This window comes from Dermacentor andersoni, chromosome 4 (genome assembly GCF_023375885.2).
Source record: "Dermacentor andersoni chromosome 4, qqDerAnde1_hic_scaffold, whole genome shotgun sequence".
In the NCBI taxonomy this organism is placed as follows: Eukaryota; Metazoa; Arthropoda; class Arachnida; order Ixodida; family Ixodidae; genus Dermacentor; species Dermacentor andersoni.
The window spans coordinates 34,095,406-34,117,486 of record NC_092817.1 but is presented as its reverse complement, the minus strand read 5'-3'; the positions used below and the strand labels follow the sequence as shown (position 1 = coordinate 34,117,486).

At 46.2% G+C, this 22,081-nt stretch overlaps 1 protein-coding gene across 1 annotated transcript in view; it reads right to left on the bottom strand.

Moving 5' to 3' along the window:
* LOC126536904 (cell adhesion molecule Dscam1-like) overlaps nt 1-22,081 on the bottom strand; it is a 333,560-nt gene that overhangs the window by 183,923 nt on the left and 127,556 nt on the right. Inside the window, exon 3 of the mRNA XM_050183951.2 lies at nt 3,375-3,707. Coding sequence (XP_050039908.1) covers nt 3,375-3,707 — 333 coding nt within the window. The remainder of the gene's footprint in view (nt 1-3,374; nt 3,708-22,081) is intronic.

Below are 22,081 nucleotides of genomic sequence, written 5' to 3'. Positions count from 1 at the left end.
CGCTCGGGGCCTTGCGAGCCTCGCTGCTCACGCCCACGGCACACGTAATGTTGGTGCGCGGAGAGCGCCGGAGTCGTATACGGCCCGCATCGAGGCTCGCCGACTTGTCGGTGTGCCTGTTTGTTCGTGCTCTGAGGAGGCGGCCGGCACGGGTTGCATCCGGTGTTTCCGCTGAAGCGCGAGGGAGGTAATCGACCCGCCCTCGAAAGCGGGAATTGGTAAACAGGTGGAAAGGATGACGGGCACATTTCTGAGCTGTCGTGCGACGTAAACGCGTTGACATTTTGCGGTTGTGGCAAACTGGCACAATTTCTTTTTTTTTTCTTACTGCAACCAACATATCCTGGTGTGGATTGCGCGACCCGTCGCGGTAGCTCAATAGACATGGCGTTGCGCTGCTTAGCGTGAGGTCGGGTGTTCAGACCTTGCTGCGGCGGCCGAATTCCGATGGAGAAGGAATGCTAAAACGCGCATGTATTGTGCATTGGGCGGACGTTAGAGAAACCAAAGCGGTAAAAATTGAACCGGCGTCCCCCATTTTGGCTTGCCTCATAATAAGACTGTGCTTGTGGCACGTGAAACCTCCGAATCTATATAATAAACATTGCGTAGCTTTCTTTGAGCTTTCGAAGCCCCGGAATAAAGGTTGTGAACCGCAACTTATGTGAAAGCATCTTAAAAAATATGGAAAGAATAGCGGATAAATGAAAGGAAACGCATGAACCCCGGCCTAGTGTAGCAAACCAAAGCCACTCCTCAGCTAGACCTCCCTGCCTTACTCATCTCATTTCTCTCTATCCAAGTCGTATAAAGGCTTACAGGGTACGCCAGAAAATTACACCAAGGTGCATACGTTGTTCTATCGTGAGCGATCCATTAGATGCAGCAAAAGAAGGAAACGCCAACTATGACTAAACCGCAGGAACACGGCGCTCACTGTGAAAATGTTTACCCGCCTACGGGTATTTTCTTATCGCACTGGTAACACGTTAGGACCTTACAAAAATTTATAGAAGACGACAACGGAGCTCTAACTAAACGCGCGATGAAAAAATACGTAGTTCAGAAATATGTTATCATTATGACTTCCTTGGGTGCACAGAAATATCCGACAAGAGAATTTCGCAGGGAGAGATATGAAACTGTCCTGTCGGATATTTTTGTGCGCCCAAGGCTGTCAGAATGATTGAATATATAGTTTTTAACTGCGTCTCTTGTCATTTGTCCTCAATAATTTCTTCCAAGGCTCTACACTCTAGAAAGGTTTGCACCCTTTGGGGTGTATATCTGCCACACAACAATAATCGTCATCTGCCTTGCTTGCGTTTCCTTTCTTGAAAACGCCGCGCCCGCTAGGTTCCTGTCGGCAATGCTATGTCATGTTGATAACGCGCATGCCGTTCGTTCCTGGGAAGTACAGGGCTCGCAGCGTTAAAGAAAGGAAATGCGGACAAGATTGATGACGTTTATCGTTGTGTGACAAGATACGACTCAAACGGTGTAAACGTTTCTTAAAGTGCTCTCTTAAGCAAAATTACACCCTACTGCCACAACAACAATCGTCATCTGTCTTGTCCGCATTACATTTCTTTAACGCGGCGAAAAAAAATTATGGGGTTTTACGTGCCGAAACCACTTTCTGATTATGAGGACTCCGGAAATTTCGACCACATGGGGATCCTTAACGTGCACCTAAACCTAAGTACACGGGGGTTTTCGCATTTCGCCCCCATCGAAATGCGGCCACCATGGCCGGGATTCGATCCCGCGACCTCGTGCTCAGCAGCCCAACACCATAGCCACTGAGCAACCACGGTGGGTGGTCACTCACAATAATTTCGTGGCATGATAGCGAATGAAGAATGTGGGAGTCATCCATAAGCCTCAGTCCAACGGTTCACCGGCGCGATGTGCCTTTCAGAAGCACTTGCTTTAAATTTGTGGTCGTTGTCATAGCGGATTCTTTTTTTTTTTTGCGTTGTGAAAGGACGCTTCGCTAAGCGCTCTTCTTTTTTTCTTAAAAATATTGTGTTTATAGAACCTTAGCATTTCAGCGATTAAGAAACGGATATGTTGAAGCAGTGAATGGGATGTCTGGGGTCGCATATTCCCTTTGTTTCTCTTAAGTTAATGCGTACCCCCAGTACATTTTTTTTATTGCGATAAAGACTTGCCCTTAAGGCATAATTCTTGGAGCGTATATGTGTATTACATGTGTGCTGTGAGGCCTGTGTTGTGTATGAATTGAAGCAGTGTTTTGTGGGATCTGTTGTCATGTATCCAGCGGTCATAGCTGGTTGTCACACTGTAGCGGAGGCCGGCTTGCAGTAGGAGACGCGAGCGTTCCGATTGTAAACCCGTACATGTCCATACTAGGTGGTATGAATCTGCTTCCACCACAGGAACAGCACATATACCCAAACTTTCTTATGTGCCAGCAGGTGACATGCAACAACGAGAACAAGCCGGCATTTTTTTTTCTTAAGCAAGAGCAGCCAGCTGGTAGCGCATTACATACTAATGTGAATGCTTTCCTATAGAATGAACCGATGAAAACATTATTTATGCTACAGTTTAACGTCCTAAAGAAGCATCAAGCCTATGACAGAAGCAGTAGACGAGTGCTACGGCATCGTTTTTTACCACACGTATAGATAAATTTAGCATCTATCTGAATGGCTGTCTGAAAATCTTTCTGCAGGACTTCGGCAAAGGACTCGTTTGACAAGGCTGACACCACACGAACTCTTAAAGCAGTATCAAATCTTTGAAAGTAACAGAAAAGAAATTAAGAAGAAACAAAAAGAGAAAAAGAAGACTAATGAGGAAGGAAGTGTAATTAGCATAGAGTACATGCGAGAGAAAGAGCCAAGAGGCTGCCGAAGTGCGGCTAGATTTGGTCGCTAGTAGGCGCGCGCCCTACCTGTCAGTTTTGGTGTGAGAGATGACTTCGAATTGTTGACTCGAGTGTAGAGGTACTGCTTTCCTAACATGGCGCGGAAGAGATACGTTTAAGTGATAGTGCTACAGTGACAAACATGACTGTCTTGGCAAAAACCCTTATGCTTGGCAATCAAATCGATAACTCGGGTAGCCTATTACTTGCAGAATAGACAAAAACTCAAAATTTTAACATTTAAGAAGCCCTCAAAATCTCTAAACATGGCAACCATAGTAGTTGGGCCCTACAGATCCTGACGCCAGCACGCAAATGGCAGAGATTGCGTTCAGGGCCAGTGCAATGCTAGGATTTATTTCACCCGATCCTATTAATGTATTACCTTCCGCCTGTGGCCGGCCGAACTGGCCATCGTCTGTGGGCTTGGCGTCGGATTAGAATCGTGACACTGTCGAAGGCCCAGAGTTGCACTCACCCGCGCGAACGTGGACATCCCTGCTGCCGACCACACCGATGCGGTTGGAGGCGAGGCAGCGGTAGGTGGCCGAGTGCACGTCCTGCCGATACTCGTCGGCGCGGAACGGAAGGAACTCCAGCGAGCCGTCGGCTCGCGCTCGGCGTAGGCCCGGCAGGTCGAGTGCGGGAGCACCGGGAACGACGCCGGTGTCGTCCAAGGCGAGCCAACGGAGCTCCGGCGTGGGGTGACCTCGGGCCGAGCACTCGAGGCTGCCTCCCGTGCTGTTGTGGAAGCGAAGCCGCGGCGGTGGTTCTCGAACGAACCGGGGACCCTGGCCCGATGTGGAGGCCCCTGCATTCGACAGAGAACACGAGCGAGGTTCGATACGGGCCCGCAGCTCTTGCGGGATCGCTCGATTTGATCATCGTCAATCGCGCCGTCACCAGCACCATTCCGCCACCTCATGACTTGAAAAGTAACGCGCCCATTTTGTTATTAATTCGCCGCCATAATGATTGCCATCCCGATCATATTTATGAACACGTTCCTCCACCCTAATTGTTAAAGATTTTATTGTTTGGATTTTTTATTTATGTTGTTCTCTCGTTTGCTGTGTGTGCGCATGTGTGTGTGCGTGCGTGCGTGCGCATGTTTTGGGATTGCGGGCTCTTCAGAAGCCAAACTTCCCATAGTGTCGCAGTTAATAAACACCAACAAACCACTGCCAAAAGTAACAAAGTCCATACATATAGCATTAACAATAGGTACCTTTAGCAAGACGGCACCGCATGAGTGCAGCGTTTCATTTGCTAGAGTTAGAGCTCGCAATTTCGAGAACTTTCATTTCGCCTAAAGCAAAGTGTACCCAAGTCTCTGCCTTGAAACCCTTCGTTCTTTGGGAGAATGAAAAATATTAAACACCAGCGAGAAGAGCAACAAGGTGCACAGTTTGGAGAGTTGGTTCAAGTTCATAACGAACTATTTTTCTTTTCTGCGCGTCTCTGTCACCTCTGCGTTGCCGTCATAATCAGCAAGAAGTGCAACCGTTTCCACACAAATCACCAAAACATCTGCCGTCTTTTCACAATAAGACGTGATTTTCAACGATCGGATTGATGTCGACTAAGCGGAGGTAATAAGTGCCTTGCTCCCAATAGCCTCATAGATTCGGTGTTGGGGATCGGTGCCGTTTACGTTTGGTCAATTCCGATGATTTTTTCACAAGACGAAGAAATGAAACCCAAACTTATCGCGTTGCGTCTAACACAGTGGCAGTAATTTTCCCCGTAGTGCGGTATGTACTCGTCGTATTAAAGGGTCTTCTGGAATTTTAAAATGTACCAACATGTGGCTAGCTATTATATAATCACATACGTAGAATCCAAGAAAGGACAAATAAGAATATCTCCGATGATTAATCAATTTTCTCGTTTGTTTTACTTTTCCTCATTCTATTCCCACTTACCTTTACCTCCTGTGTATAGTAGCAAACAGGATGATCGTCTAGTTGGCCTCATTGGATTTCTTCTCCTTGCTTTCTCTCTCTCGTTTTCCCCGTTTTCTACTGCTCTCATTTTGCGAGTATTTTTGCGTGTTTTCGGGAGGCACCGCTTTCGAGACCTTCGGCGATAGAAGCGGAGACAGCTAGACGACCGGAGGAGACCGACGTCACAGCGTCAAGCGCTCCGAGGAAGCGCAATAACCTGATGAGCGATACAGGCAGCGAGGACACCTTGCTGTACTACTCTGCCTCAGAAGATCTGTCGGATGAAGGCGACTACTTGACTGTTGTGAGGCAAAAAGGAAAGAGGAGAATCGTCACTGCTTCCTCGTCTTCAACAAGGATGACGGAGGCAGCAAAGGCCAATGACACGGCTCATACCATCCTAGTCTTACCCGAGACGCCGACCGACAACCTGAATCGGCTAAACAGGCAAGCCATATCTGTCACACTGGAGGCTCTTGTTCCAAATGAGATCACGGATATGAGAATTAACACCCGTAAGAACATTCTCGCGGTTGATGTCAAGAACAGAGCAGCATTGGATATCTTGAGTACAGTGAAAATGCTGGGCAAGATAAATGTTCGCACCATAACACCACAGGACAGCAATAATATATCAGGTGTGATTTATGATGTCGATGAGTCAATCGACGACAACGATCTGCCTATTTTGGTCAAACCCACCACAGCAGATGTAACTATTATTGAAATCCGTCGCCTAGGAGATTCACGCTGTGTGAGGATAATTTTCAAGGGAGGTAGCTTGCCGTCCCACGTGAAAGTTGGATTTTTTCGTCATCCAGTGCGACCGTTCGTTCCAAGACCACTTCAGTGCCGTAATTGTTTGAAGATCGGGCCTGTCAGCGGCATATGCAAAAATTCGACCGTGTGCGCAAGATGTTCTGAGCAGCACAGTGCTGATGCTTGCAGTGCGACTCACTTCAAGTGTGCCAATTGCTCCGGTCCTCATGATGCATCGTCGAAAGACTGCCCGAGACACAAGACAGAGCGGAAAGTCCTAAAACAAATGGTGAGAGACAACTCAACTCACAGAGAGGCCGCTGCCAAAGTGCGACGGCGTAGTGTCCGCCGTCACCGTAGACGATCCTCGTCTACTAGAAATACTGATACCGTCGCAAGACAGAGGTTACTTGCTGAGGCTGGTGCTCCCAAGGCGCTCACCCACACTAACAACACGGTGTCTGATGACGCAGTGAATACCTCTGCTGCAAACGACTGGCCTGCACTTCCGACATTAAGTCCTCCAGCCCAACAAAGGTCTACGGTGGACTACCGACGAACCAATGAGGGCACAGATCACGTGCGAGGTCAAGACAAGCAAGTAATCGCCATAATAAAATTTCTAATGAAAGTCATTCGCGTGTTGATAAATGACATGCAGACGCCATCTGCTCGAGGTGCACTACAAGTGCTGGACGGCCTGGATCCGGTTCTTGCGAGCCTCGAGTAGCAAGCACAATGGCTCTACCGCGTCAGCCGTTCTTTAGACAAGTCATGGAAGCATCTATTATGCAATGGAATGCCCGTGGCCTGAAATCCCGCATTGATTTTCGCCATTACGTTTTCACCAATCGATTCCCCATTGTTGTCTGTGAACCGAAGCTACAGAAACCCGTCCGGATCTCAGGCTATGAACCTCATGTGTCATCGACTTGTACTGACATTAGCAAAGTGATCATCTACATACGGTGTGAACTGACTTGCGTTGTTCATCCAGTGCAGCCACATGACACTAATCAGTATGTGTGTTTGACCGTGAAAAAACAAAACTTGCGTTTACTTTAGTGGGCGTTTACCTTTCTCCATCAAGTCGTTTCGATAGACAGAGACTGAGTGACATTATAGATGCGACATGGATTGTTGTTGGGGACTTCAACGCGCATCATTCACTTTGGGGAAGCAACAAGATAAATTCCAAAGGAAGAAACCTCGTGTCCTTTGCTTGCGACCATGAACTTTGTTGTCTAAATGATGGCAGTCCCACGTTTCTGCGCGGACGGACGTACAGTAGTTGTTTAGACTTAGCATTTGTTTGGCGATGCCTCACTCGCTGCGTCCATTGGTTCGCAGATATATAACCCACGGAAGCGACCACATTCCTACCTACCTGAAGATAAAAGGCCTCACCAAATCCGTTCCATCAAATTTTAAACAAACAATAGATTGGCCGGTGTTTAAATCACTTATGAAAGACGCATGCCACGGAGGCATTTCGCCCACACTAGAATTTGAGATCGCCAAGGCTATGCAGGATGCTATGCGCTCATTTCGGCCATTAGAGAAATACACAGATTTTTATTCGGAAATACAGAGACTCCGTGCAATCCGCTGGCGAGCGGAGCGACGGTACAGACGGACTAAATCGTTCTACGACCTTAGAGAGGCCAGACGCATTCAAAAGAAAATTCAGCGTCGCCTTGCTGTACTGCAAAATCAACGCTGGAAATCGTTTTGTAAGTCTCTCGACCCGCGTAAACCTCCGTCGGTTGTCTGGAGAACAATCCGTGGACTTCGAACAGCACCTCAACAGCTTCGTCCATTTAAGCCCTACATCAAGGACGCCGAGAAGTCGAGGCAGCCGAAGATTACTGCGCAAGGATCGCGGGTTCGGCGCTCACGTATTCACCTTGCGCACCTATTCCCATTGTGCCCCCTTGCTCTCGAGATCCTCGTATGGACGCTGCTTTCTCCATCGAAGAACTGGAGGCCGCACTTGCTGGGTGCAGGCGATCTTCGTCACCAGGACACGATGGCAACACATAATCTGCACTTGCAAACCTTGGTTAAGAGGCCAGAGATGCCCTTCTTGGCCTATACAACGCATCATGGTGTGACGGCCTGGTCCCTACAACGTGGAAATCCAGTCGGCTTGTTCCGCTCCTCAAGGCGCAACAGTACCGTCAATGTTGCAACTATATAAAGGAATGTTTTTGGGATTCCTGCGGTACAGCACCTGTACTAGGAAATACTTGCACTACAAATATTCTCAAACTCCTGAGCGTGCAAGCCCAAGCACTCAGGACTTGTCTCGGTCTCCCCAAAACTACGTCATCGATTCCGACAGTGGCCATAGCCAGAGACGCTCCTTTGACAGTCTGCATTGACGCAGGTTTCCTGAGAGCACACATCCAACACCTGACTCGGATTCCCTCACACCATCTTGCTTGCTTGCCAGCAAAAAGGCCACTTTCAACATTTGCTGAAACTATTGTAAGACATCAGTCCTACTTGCCATCAGAATTTACGCCCGCTACACGATTGTCAGATCCATTGTGGTGTCTGCACCGGCCGCAAGTGCAACTGACAATTCCAGGAATCAGAAAGAAAGCTGGAGCGCCATTGCAAGCTTTGAAACAAGCAACTTTGGAGCACACTCACAACGTGCACAGATTGCGGCAACATGTATACACAGATGGTTCAGTAAAACACAACAGCTCTGCTGCTGCAGTCATCATCCCGGCAAAATCTGAGGAAATCAAATTATGAACTTCATGTGTGACCACATCGACGGCTGCAGAACTCGCGGCGCTCCGTGCTGCACTTGATTTCATTAAGCAGAAGCCACCGCAATAATGGACAGTCTTTAGTGACTCCAAGGCAGCCCTTCAGTGCATACGAAGCCCAATGCGCCACGGACCCAATGAACAACTGGCTTCAGAAATTCGGCACATATGTCATCAAATCCATGACAAAGGACACAATATAATCTTTCAGTGGCTTCCAGGACATTGTAACATCAGCGGGAATGACCACGCCAACGAAGCCGCCCGATCTGCACATGAAAGTTGTCAACGAGTCTTCATTCCGCTTTCGCGAACAGACACTGCGGCTGGGCTGCGATTGATGTCCCGTGAGTGCACTTTGCCCTTGTGGGACTCAAATGTTTTCACCATGCGTCGGTTGCGTTTGTTGTAACCGGACATACGGATGCACCTCCCACCTCGGTTACCACGACGTGAACAGACCATGCTCTACCGTCTGTGGCTAGGTGTTGCCTTTACGAACTCATATGTTTTCCTCATTGGAATGGCCAACAGCTCCACGTGCGACACACGCTACATCGACAAGACGCTCGCACATATCTGTGTCTGCCCACGATATAGCGCTCAGAGACAAGTGATGTGCAGAGTACTGGACCAGTTGGACAATTGTCCACTTTCAGAACTAAATGCTTTAGGCCAATGCTGCGAAAGAACATCCACGTTGAAGGCCTTACTCGCGCTATTAAGTTTCTTGCGGTCTACGGGGCTTCACGACAGACTCTAAGAATGCCGCCCCCTACCGCTCTGTAATGTACGCGCTTTGTTCGTGCTTGTCTCCCTTTCTTTCTATCTCCCCCTTCCACTCTGTTCCTCTTTTTATCCCCCTTAACCCTTCCCCCTGCGCAGGGTAGCCAACCGGAACTACCTCTGGTTAACCTCCCTGCCTTTCTCTGCATTATTTTCTCTCTCTCTCTCTGTTCACAAATTTACCACGAAATTTCCAACGCCGTGAAAAACGCAAAGCTAGTCTTCATTTGTTCACCGCCTAACAGGCACAAATCTTTAAGACGTCAGATACGCTTTCCACTTAATTTAGAGCAAACCCGCGTTGCTTTTATGTAACGCAACTTTGAGCATCGACATGTAAAACCGTGCTCAGGGTCAAACTCCCGCACCGCGACACCTGTAAGAAGCTTTTCTTCTTTAAATCCCCGAAATAAATCACCCCATGGCTTCGAAACCTTCAGTCTTTTTTTCTTTTCTTCTTTTTTTTTTCCAGGTTGACACGGAACGTGCCGGACGCTAGTGCAATACGACGGAAATGAGCCCTTCAGGTCTCACCGTCACACAGACTCCAATAAAACCATTTCACGTGGTAGTTTGCAAGACAGCCAGACTCTTTCCGTTTCCCGAATGTAGTTAAAAGATCAAAGAACGAGCGCCAATTCTAAAAAAAAAAGAAGAAAAAAAAACTGGACAGAGAAGGAAGATCGGGGCAAATGGAAAATGGACGAGCAGAATGTTACAGCACTATAGAGCGAAGAAGCTGCCTTCCTTCGACTCGAAGAGAGAAAAGAGATGCAGCAGAGAATAAATTTGTGGTAAAAGATAAGAATATTAGAAAAACGGAGATGTATAAACGCACATAGATGCCCAAGAGGCAGCGAACGAAACACAGGGCGTGATTCTTTCCTCCCGCTGCCGCCTTGAAAAGGTGGGAAGGGGCCAAATCTCCCGCTAGACCGAATTCGTGCATTAGAAAGCATTAGGGCGCGGAGAATGAAGCCAAGAGGCGGGCACAGGCGCGCTAGAAAACAGAGACACGAACACGAAACTGGTACACGTAAAGCACCTTTTTTTATTCCTCTTTTTTTTTCGCTAGCTTGAGGTAGGCTGACGCCAACGGACACTGCATTACCATAATTCAAATTCGATAGACTTTGGGAGATGAGTCCCTGTGGCGCGTACTGTGCTTTTATTTTGATCAGCGGTTCGCTGTCCATCCGGTGCTTCGCCATTTGCTAGGTGGAAGCCCTCCTTTCATCAGTTATTACATGCATCCTATCTCTGTTTTATTCAATTCTCACGTCGCATTTTTTTTTCGGACAAGCTGTCGTTGCTGCGTCTCTTAAGTGTCACCGCTATTCGCAAAAGGCACCGAGGACGGACCAGACAACGCTCTAGTTACTTTGTATCGGGTAGCTTTCGTTTTAATCCTGTATTCTGGTGTTAAACATCGAACAAAGGAAAGGTCAAAGGAGATTATAAAATGTCACGTGCCTTTGTCGTACACGGAGTATATAGATGATTTCTTTTGCGTATGTCACAGCAAGCTATGGTGGAACACACGGGCTAATGCGTCCCACCGGAGGTGTAGTAATATATGTTCGTATCCACATCTGGAATGACGACGAAAGGCGAGGTCAACAAATCCCGGGCAAAGAGGAAAAAAAGAAACGAGAAAGAAACCATCTCCCGTTTTAAAGGCAGTGTAAGAGAGCGGGAAAACGCCATTCTGCTAAGTAAAGCCTGTCACAATTTCTGCTGCCATGAATTTAAAATGAATGTGTACAAGGTGGACGTCTCGTCCTGTCGACTGGACACATCTTTGTGGAATTTGATTTTTTTTTCTTTACCCTGAATGTGAGTCTCTTTTCCCTTCTTTCTAAGTTTAAGGGCCTTGCGATGTACTTTTCTCTTGCTACTTATTTTTTTTTTCTTCAGCAAGACAGGCGATATGGATCATTCTCGCTCGCGCACATTGTTAATGGCAAAAGACGAGAAGGCACGAAGGAGGAAAATACGGAATTGCAATGGGATTGAACCTCGTGTTGTTTCGTGTTGAAGCGACTTGTATAGCACGCATTGTGTCTCTCAGTAAGTCTGCGTATGAGAGGAGAACGAGAGAGAGAGAGGACGCGTACACTGTACGAACATTTATTGAGAACGTTGGAATACATTTGGATGGAATTCGCTGCTAACGTCAACGTTTATGCGCGTCTGTCGATCCGGAAACCATCCGAAGCATAACCCATTGATCACCCAGAAGAAAGAGATAAAGCAGAAGATTTGCGTTCACTCACTGCACGGAATTGGACAAGGAACCCAACGTGTTCAAAGGGTACCTTGTTAAGGGAGTGGGTTGGCGTCGTAATAAGATGTATTGTCGTAAAGTAAGAAATTGAAAAACAAAATTCTGTAGTCGGGCTTATAAAGTGACCGTCACGCATATAATCCCGTTGTGATCCCAAACTTAAAGTTGATGTATGATCTTGTCGAACAAAGTTGTGCCGGGATTCTTTTTATCCAAGAACAAGTCTGTATTGGAACCATCTGCCTGCTTTCATCGTCACTATTCCGCACAATGCAAGTTTGAACGTATACACATATACACAATTAACAGTAAAGGGAAAGCGAAGAGCAGGCTGGCAACTGCCACCGGAAGGGGCACAACGCCTGCCTACCCTTCTGAAGGGAGGTGACAGCAACACAGAAATGGAGGATAGGAAGGAGGGGAGGAAAGAGGAAAGGAAGAGCAACAGGACAAATCTAAAGACTAAAGTAGAACACAGTACACTACGCACGTTGTTCTGCCGAGTTTCGACTCTGCAGCGGGAATTAAAGCGACGCCGCGTCGAACAGCCTCCACAATTATCAATCACATCCATGGCTAGTTCGCTATGCGGCTAATTGTGCGCTCCACGATGAGACGCCAAGTACAGCTGCACGCAATCACGGTTTCACCGGCAGTCTGTTCACAATGCACACTACAAGGTGTTTGAACCCGCCACCTCCTATCTTCGAAGGAAGAAGCGTTAGGACACAGTACAGATCACACACAGTATAGGGCCGGTCACTGAAGGTCACACTACTACAGAATGTTGAATGTTTACGCTACAAACGTGAACCTCAGTTAGTTAACTCTAGAAAGGTTATTAGGGCGCGATGGGCCTGATCACGTTTAGATGCACAACCACTGGGGTATAAACATTCCTCGAGTGTCGCACACCGCAGGCCAAGGAGATGATAGTTTCTCGCTAGCGACATGCGCTGCGCACTGAAAGCGGGAGACTGAAATATAAGGTGCGGAAGTGTCTCGTAGCAGCCACAAGACGTACACAATGGACTGGCCACACGCCCTTGTCTCTATAAACGTTCGTGCACGTTCACGCAACCAAACCTCAGCTTGAGCAGTTGTGCTCTAGCGCGACGAGGCAAGCTTCGACCACGAACATGGGGCGTGAACGTTCCATTTGCGACGCGCTGATCTGGATGCTGCTTGAGTAGGTGGCGACGAATCAGCAAACGAGCGTCATCAAGCTTGCAAAAAATTCCTTGGCAGTCACAGTTGTTATGAGCGCAACTTAAAGCCAGCCTATCAGCCTCTTCATTTCCGGCGATTCCTACGTGTGAAGGTATCCATTGAGCAACGAGAGATACCCCACGTGATGTAATTTTGCTCGCAGAGTCAGTAATGCTGCGCACAAATGGACAATCAAGCTCGCTGCGTTGTAACCTGCTAAGGGCAGCACGCGAGTCCGTAAAGATGACAACCTTCGATGTAGTTAACTCCTCTTGCACGTATTTCAGCGCAACATTAATCGCTGCTAGTTCCGCAGTGGTTGATGAAGTTGGATGAGGTATTTGAAAGATACGTCGTATTTGAGTTGAAGGGCAGAAAAAAGCTGCAGAGGCGCCTTGACCGTCGTTGTGTACAGATGCATCTGTTAAAACTTGAAGATAATCTGGAAACTTTTCGAACATGTGAGACGGAGCCAATTAAAATATTGCCGAAACAACCATATCAGACTTTTTGTGCATGTCAGGGATTGTGAGGTAAAGGGGGAATGCATGTTTTGTGATACCTTTTGGAGGCGGAGACGTATCTGAAGCAGCATGTTCAGAAATGGTAGTGATATCAGTAAATAAAGCCGCCATTTTTCCCATGCGAGATAACGGCCGGTCAATGAGACGATCAAGGAGCGATTGGACATTCGATGCGCGGTGCAGACGCTCAATATGATACAGAGCTCTCTGATCTGCTTGCAGCCTCAGAGGTAACTGATGCGCTTCAGTGAGTAATGCAATAGATTGCGCCTCACGAGGTAATCCAAGTATTTTATAGGCGTTTCGTCAAGATGCAGTCGGCTCATTGTTCGACGAGCGCGTTGTTTAGGGTGATATGCTATTGCAGCCGACTTAGCAGGTGATATGAGCAGGCCAACTTCACCCAAGTACTCCGAAGTAGCGCTGAGAGCTCTTTGCAAGCTTGCACGAAGCCGCGGACCAAGGTGTGAAGGGCCGCTTATCCACAGAGCAATGTCATCTGCGTAGACAGCTATGCTCACAGGTAAGTCAGTGTCCCGAGGCAAACGACTTGGAAGCGCGGCGAGTACGGTGTTAAACAAAAGCGGCGATAATACGCTGCCCTGTGGAACACCGCACTTCACATTTCGGTATTCACTAGTTACTCCTCCGACACGCACTTTCATCCGGTGCTCCGATAGAAAATTATGCACAGATTGGAGCAGACGACCCGAAATTTCCGCGGTTACAAGAGAGAAAATAATCGCCTTATGCGGAACTGAATCGAAAGCTTGCTGTACGTCTAGGAGGCAAGTTTCAACACAGCCGTAAACAACAAGCTGTGTTAAATCTTTATTTGCTGCAAATGTATGTCCTTGTTGTTCATGTATACCACTCCTTTCTGCAATTACTTCGGGTGCGGAAAATAAATAAATAAATAAATAAATAAATAAATAAATAAATAAATAAATAAATAGTCGAGCTCGCTAACTACTCAGCGATGGATGAGTGGCTAGTGCACTCGACTTGTTTCTCTGACTTTGGTAAAAATCCTGCTGGAGGTGGTTATGGATAATGTTTTTTCCTGGGACAATGGCGAAACTAAGGATGACGAGGTGGCTTAATGACGACAAAAGGCGCCGTTGTGTGGCATTGGTGATGTTGACGGTTGTCGTCAGCGTAACGGACGGATGGACGGACAGAGAAGGTGAATCACTTAACTACTGTCGCATTAAAAACAATGTCTTGGGCTTCCCGGTTAATTATTATATTGCTCAGGCGCGTCCTCAACCTAAAGTGTTGCTACTACCGACTACGCTGGTAGCGATGCCATTATCTGAGGGGCCCTAGCCATCATAACAGCGCCACTGATTGCTGCCAAGCAAACATAGGATGTCTAAGCGGCTTGCATATATACTGAGGAATCTGACAGATTATGTAGTGTATGGGATGGGCAACCTATGTTCTGTTAGAATGACACAATATCCGGACAAAGAAAGGGAAGAGAAGCCTTAAAATGTCTGTGATATGAAAATTATGAGGCAAGTTGGGTTTTTTTCGTAACAATTAAACGAAACTAAGCGCTAAGACGAAGGAGAAGGAAAAGGGTTACAACACGGCGCAAGTGGTCTCGGTTTCGATTGACTTAGGAAATGTGTGCTTAGGAATCTCTGAGAGAGCCGTTCTAGTCTTGCAGTGGACTTATAGATGATGATCTTCATCATCATGATCATCATCTTTACCTATTCCTTCTTAATCATCTCACAATTTGTCATGGTTACCTCAACAACCAAGGCGCTATAAGCGGTAGAAAATAAAGGTTCACGCTAGTTGTTTGCCTCGTTCGTCACTCCCATTTTGAACATACTAGAGCGTTCTCAGAAATTACGACACCGCAGTAAAGACCCTGAGCTTTATAAAGTAAAGGTTCTGAGCTCTGATTCAGTCATACAAGATGTTCATTCTTATCTATGTTTTTTTTTTTTTCGTCGCGTGGTTTTTGAACATTATAGATACAATAATTGTCCGCGTTCGAAGATATTGAGGACATAAATCGCTGTGCGCTAGTTCACTATACTCAAAAACAGCTACAAACTGTGCCCGAAGCGATACAGATGTGTTCCTTTCGTAACTAATGAAGCAGAAACAGCATATTCTTATTGAAATTACGCACACAAAAATCTCAAGCGCGAAAGTGAAGTAAAATACTATGAGCAATGAAAAAGAACAGACAAAGAAGGAAAATAATACTTTCATGGTCATTTTTACACAGCGTTTCATTTTATTTTCATTCCTTTATTATTTATTTTTTAAGGAGATGCGCTCCTTGCGTTCGATTTCAGTTGAGCCAGCTAGCGAAAACACACAGTGCGTACGCATACATTAGCAGAATAGAGTGAAATGGTTTTCAAAGAACTTATGAGGCCCTGTGAACTGCGAAATGGCATTTTTGAAAACTGGGGAATGCATTGTCAATGACAAGCATAATGGTGTGTGCCAAGCGCAACTGCTAGAATCATTAATTCCGGACGAAACTGTGTTTAACTTTGGTTTGTAATTAACCTTTCTTCTAGTACGCTAGAATCTATTGGTCTCTTGATTAAAAGAAAGAAGGATAAGAAGTGACATCAAGCAAATTGTTTATTGGGAGTGTCTTAGCTGTATGGTCGAGCCGGAACGTTGGAACACTTTCTTGCTTTCACTTGTCCTCCCCTCCCCTCCCCTCTCCGTGAAAATAAATAATACAAAAAATAAATAAGAAAATAAAAGAAAGAGTTCGTACTTTAATTTGCACACAAAACAGGTCAATCCAAAGAGCAGAATTTCAGTTCATTGTATGAAAGTTTCATCCCTTTATTCCATTACCAACTAAGAAACATTCGTTATTATTTTATTTTACTTTTTCAGGGCATATGGCGCATTCACCACATAACTTTTTCTACTTCATCTTTCGCATTATATTTTCGTTTCATCTCCTCATATTTTCCACACAGCGCCCGATCATGGAAAAAAAAATGATTCTAACACGCCTTTGATATAAGGCGTGGTTTCGGTTTTCTACCACTACACTGTGGAACGGGGGAGCGGGAGGTAGGAGGAGGAGGAAATAAAGCGTCTGGTTGGCTACCCTACTCTGGGGGACGGGAAAGAGGGAATAGAAAGGTAAGAGAGAGAGTGAGGTGGTGGTGGTGGTGGAGGAGGAGGAGGAGGAGGAGGAGGAGGAGGAGGAGGAGGAGGAGGAGGAGGAGGAGGAGGAGGAGGAGGAGGAGGAGGAGGTCTTTGATCAAAGCGAGCAAGCGCAACCGCGAGTAATCGTCTTTGTATATTATAGCGAGGACAGTCAAAGAAAACGTCCTGAAGGGTGCTCCTCACGACCACAGTAATCACACGATGCGTTGTCGGTAATTCTGATGCGAAAAGCAGAGGACTTCAAAGTACAAAACGGGGAGTTTTGTTAATTGTTATTTAAGCCAGAAACTATTGCTTAAGCTGCCTTGGACTGGTTACAAAAGTAGAAATCTATCGGGTCGCAGCGAACATTTAAAAATTTTTTTAAACATTGCCTGTAGCAGATAGCACAATTATAGTTGATGAGCTGGTCTGCTCGAAGAGGCGGGCATTACTTGCAAAAAGAAAGAAAAAAATATGATATGCATATACGACTAATTAAAAAAAATTCGCTAATAATATTTTTACCTAAATACATTATGGCCCTTGATGTAATTTCCAAGCCGTGGAGTTTGCAAGACGATCCGCCTTGCAAACTCCACATACAAAAGGTTTCGAGATATTAATTCCCGCACTTTGCGGAGTTCTTTAACAAATTTGATGGGGCCCAATAGTGTGTACTTCGCAAATGTATACGTTATTTATGTTAAATAAACTTTCAAGCTTTCAGATGCATTGGGTTCGAGTTACTTTTGTGGTTCAATGCATAAAACAACGTTTTGTTAAGAAATTAACTGGAACGCATGAATACATTTCTCCGCAAAGTTCGGGAATTAATATCTCGAAACTGGCGTCATCCTGAGAATTCGTCTACTCCACGACTAGTATTTCCAAATTGCAATATGGACCATAAGGTCATTAGTTAAAATTTTAATTTGTGAACATTTGCTAATTAGTCAATTATGCATTTAATTACTTTTTGCGCAACCCGCTGTGGTTACTTGGTGGCTATAGTGTTGGGCTGCTAAGCACGAGGTCCCGGAATCGAATCCCGGCCACGGCGGCCTCATTTTCATGGGGGCGAAATGAGAAAACACCCGTGTAGTTAGATTTAGGTGCACATTAAAGAACTCCAGGCGGTTCAAATTTCCGGAGTCCCCCACTACGGCGTGCCTCATAATCAAAAAGTGGTTTTGGCACGTAAGACCCCATAAATGGTTTGATATTTTTTGTGCAAGTAATGTCTTCCTCTTCGAGTAGACCAGCTCACGAGCTAGAATTTCGATATCTGCCACAGGCAACCTTTAAAAATATTCGAAAGTGTTCGCCAAAACACCCTGTATACCATGCACATACGATTGCATGCAAAAGTTGCAGCGAGGCAGTTTGCTGTAAACACAAGTAAACAAAAAATTCAAATCGCAAAGCAACCGTAGGTTGCTTTCAACCCTGCCGAAAATAGCCCTTGCGAAAGCGGTCTGCGGCCTACGAATTCGCCCTCGTAGCGGTATCGCTCCTTCATCATCTTTTATTGCTTTTGTTTTCATAGGTCTCGCGTTATCTCGTAAGCACCGCTTCGTTTACGCCTTCCGTCGAAGCCACCACACGGGGATAGACAGTGAGGAGCTAGCAAGGGAAATAAACTGAACAAACCGAAAGCAAGATGGGGAAAAGGCAAATAAGAAAAGGTTGCGAACAAATACAACCGAATAAGAGATAAGAAAATTCCCAGCGAATGAACGAGCCCACGTGGGATAAGATCGTCGAGCGACAACTTCCCGCCGAGGCCCTGGAAAGACGCTGGCGCGGCAGAAACCGAGGGAACCCGGCTCCCCATTTGGCGCCTCATCAAGGGCTCTTTTTCCCGGCAACCCTCGCTTTCATCTCGTGAACGAAACAGACACGAAGACGACCTTCTTGCGTTACCCTGGACATCATCTCTTTCTCTTCGTCCCTGTACGCTCGACGCTTCCTCCTCGGAGCCTTCGTCTTCTTTTTGATTCTACCGCCGATTCAAAAGCGGCGCGAAGACTGCCTTTAACTAACAAGACAAACATGCCTCCGGGGATGTAACCCTGGCGCGAGGATAGAAGGGCGTGTCACATGGAGGATGCCGGGAAGAGAGGGCGAAGGGGGCCCCCGGTGGTGGAGGTGACTGTATGAACGGCATCTGCAATCAACGTCTTTTTTTTTCTTCATCCTTCTCTTCGCTCTCAGACTCTCTCCGTTCGCACCGGGGAAAATGAGGACCGAAGTGCAGCGTAAGCGGAAAGCCGCCGATGACGGTGATGATGATGATGACGATGAAGGCGACGATGGCGATCGAGCCTTCTTGCGGTGTTCGTCGTTCTTCTCCTTATTTTTTTTTTCAATGAAACAAACAATATAGTGGATACCATAGCTGCACCCCGACACCTTTCTTCACATCGCCGGTGGCAGCAGTGGAGGCTCCGGGTTTCACTCCAGGCTCTACTCGCTTTTCCGTTCCCTTTCAGTGTATCTCGTTTGTTTGCAGTATTCTGCTTTCTACTCTTTGTTCGTTTTGCCCGGTTTGGCTCTTCATTTTGTGACGTGCTCTGTTTGGCGTATCATTTCTGCTGAAAGCACCCATTTTTTATTCATTTCTTTCTTCCCTTTCTTTCTTTCTTTCTTTCTTTCTTTCTTTATCTCTCTCTCTCTTTGTCTCCTTTATCGCGAGACACAAAGGTGCTTCTGCCGTAGCAATAGAAAAGAGCCGACGACGCTTCCTTCTTTTGGGCGTCGCCTCTCGCAAACTTCCGTCCCTGCTGCCTCTAGCTTATTTCTTTCACGTTCTCTCTCTCTCTCTCTCTCTCTTGTTTTACTAGACCCAGCGCTTCCTTTTGTGTAACCTTACGCGGCTGCTTCCACCCCTTCTCCATGTATACGGTGCGTGCACCTTGTTTCAGCTCTCGTCGAATTCATTTTTCTCTAGCATCGAGACACAGTTGTTTTCAGAAAGTTCCTTTCTGGAACTTTCTGACATTCCTGCCTGTTATAAGTTTTCCTTTTCTTTTTCATTTCCCCTCGTAGATTCGCTTGACAGGCGAAAATTTGGGATCTGGAAGGGCAAAGGCTGAATGGTTCGGAGCCAACAGACAAGCATCGCTCTCACCGCGCGTCTCTGTGCTAAGGTGACGTGGTTGAGCAAGATATACATTTACACATGTCGCTACGGCAATAATAATCTGGTAGGAGCGTTGAGAGGGCTGAAGGGCAAGGGATGCGAATGCCTCGTCTCTCTTTCTCTCTCTCTCTCTCTCTCTCTCTCTCATTTTTCCGCCGTCCTTCTCTACTGATTGCTTCCGCTCGCTTTGCCGTCCACAAGGTATTTCTAGCATTCCTACCATCGTAACCCACTGTCGACCTCATTAATTTTCGCTTGTCCCAGTTTATCGTTTGCCTTTCGGCGTCAAACGGTGCGAGTAAGGTCGTTGGTTGACGCTTCATCGGGAGCAGACAAAATAGTACCCGTGTCCCCGATGCAGGCTTATTTTTGTTTTGTATTATGTTTTATTATTTTTTCTCGCCTGCGTCTCCCGGTGGAATCTGAAGCTTATCGACATCTTTGCCACTCAGGTAACACAAGCTTGACTACTGAGCCGCGTGTTTCGCCAGTTTTCTGATTGCCATTGAAAATGTACAAAGAAATCTTTCGTGTTCGCACTTTAGTCATACATTCACTTATTCACGCATACCAGAGCCAGTAATCACTGCGATTACTCTTCAATCGGGAGAGGGAGCAACGAGCAACCAACGAAGGGCTGAACACGCCATAGACAGAAAACAGATGCAACATTGACGTATCAAGCACGAAAGCTGATTTAGCGTGAACGCAAATTCACGAAAGTAATTATGTTATTCTGTACTTAAAACTTAGTACTGGGTGTTCTTGTACATTAAAATTTTTCATTCTGTTTTGGCGCGTGGGGTACATTGTTTCAGAGAGTACTCTATAGTCTAACGCAGGGTTGAGACTCCGTCTTCTTTCTAGTCATAGGTGCTGCGAAGCATCCGTAAATGAAGTAATACCCTGCTTTTCACAACAGAATCACGGACAGCAGAAGAATTTAAGTTACGTTGGATAAATTCAACTCTTCGAATAACCAAAAGTTAGCCAACAGAACAGCAACAATGGGTATAAGTGAGTTACAATAAAAAAAATTATTCCGGGGTTTCCCGCGCCGAAAACTACGGTCTGATTATGAGGCACGCTGTAGTGGGGTCTCCAGATTAATTTTTACCACCAGGGTATCTTTAGCGTGCTCCCAACGCACAGGATACCGGCGTTTTTCCATTTCGCTCCCATATCGAAATGCGGCCGCCGCGGCTTGGGTTTGATCCCGCCACCTTAACGGCGCAACACCATAACAGCTCAGCCACCGCGGTGGGTCACGGAGTTCTATGCAGCGGGAACACATAGCATGTCAGTGCATTAAACGAGGAGAAATGTACGCACTGCATGATCATGCGGTCTTTGGCGATTTTCCCAAGATATTTGCAGATACAGAAAAGACAGACAGAAAGACAGAAGCCTTTATTTACAGTGTACATCATTAATACGATGATAGGGACGGAGACAAAAAGCTTTTCACAAGCTCGACGAAGGTCTAAGTCTCCTGCATAGCACATCGATGCTACGTAATGTGCCTCGAGTGGTGCTCGAGTCGTGTGGCAATATTGCGTGTATTCGCGGGCACCTTTCACGCTCGGAAAAACACTTTTATGTAGGACGTATTGAGCAGCAGAAAGCTGTATCGGGGGTTGTTGCTCTGCAGTTTTCTCATTGACACTATTCAGCTGATTCTAATATTTTAGGTGTTGTATAATTATTTAAGACTAATTATGTAATTATGCGGAATGTAAAAAAAATAATCTTAGCATCTCCGGGCAACGACAAACAACATTACCTTCTTTCGGCCCAGCTACGTGGTATTTGCATACTTTTAAAGTTTGGTTCAAATTACGTGGAACATCACGTAGATTTGTAGACCTGATACAAGTTTCTTTTTATTTATTTTTGATTTTTGCAATATTCAACAATATTTGCACGAATATTTATGGTGTAAATAACAAATGCGCTTGTGCAGTCACTAGTATTTATTTATTTATTTATTTATTTATTTATTTATTTATTTATTTATTTAAGCGCCACAAACCTCTTGAAATTCGGTGCAGTGGGCGCATGAAAACCGAGTTCTCCGTTCACATGTATTCTCATAGGAGCCCCGGAGCTAAAGCTTTCTCTTACCATGGGGCATCGTATCAACCACCATTCTATTGTTTTTAATTTTTTATGTTGCGTTGTTTTGCTGTTTCTTTTGAGTAAGTTTCATCACTCACGATGCTTTAGCTTTCATATGAGCGCGATGAAGTAGCCGGGGGCGCGTACTTCAAACCTCGCCTACTGATCCCCCACCTTAATCCGCCTACCTCTAGTACCCAGCGAGAAAAATGCCAGGAGGTGGTAGTGAGTATGTTCGCACGTGTCGAAGCATAACGCCTGCGGAAGTACCGGCGAAGCAGTGATCTCACATAATGCGCCCAGCGATTACGAAGGCAGTACCATAAGCACACACTCTCCCTACCGGCTGCCCTTATTACTATTTTTTTCTCTCCAAGGGTGTAGCTTTCTGAGATACCGTCACCAAAATTGGCGCCCGGTAAAGCACGGTTAGATGCGCTTCCTTAATGACGACTCGGGCGGCATTAAGGTGGCCCGAAAT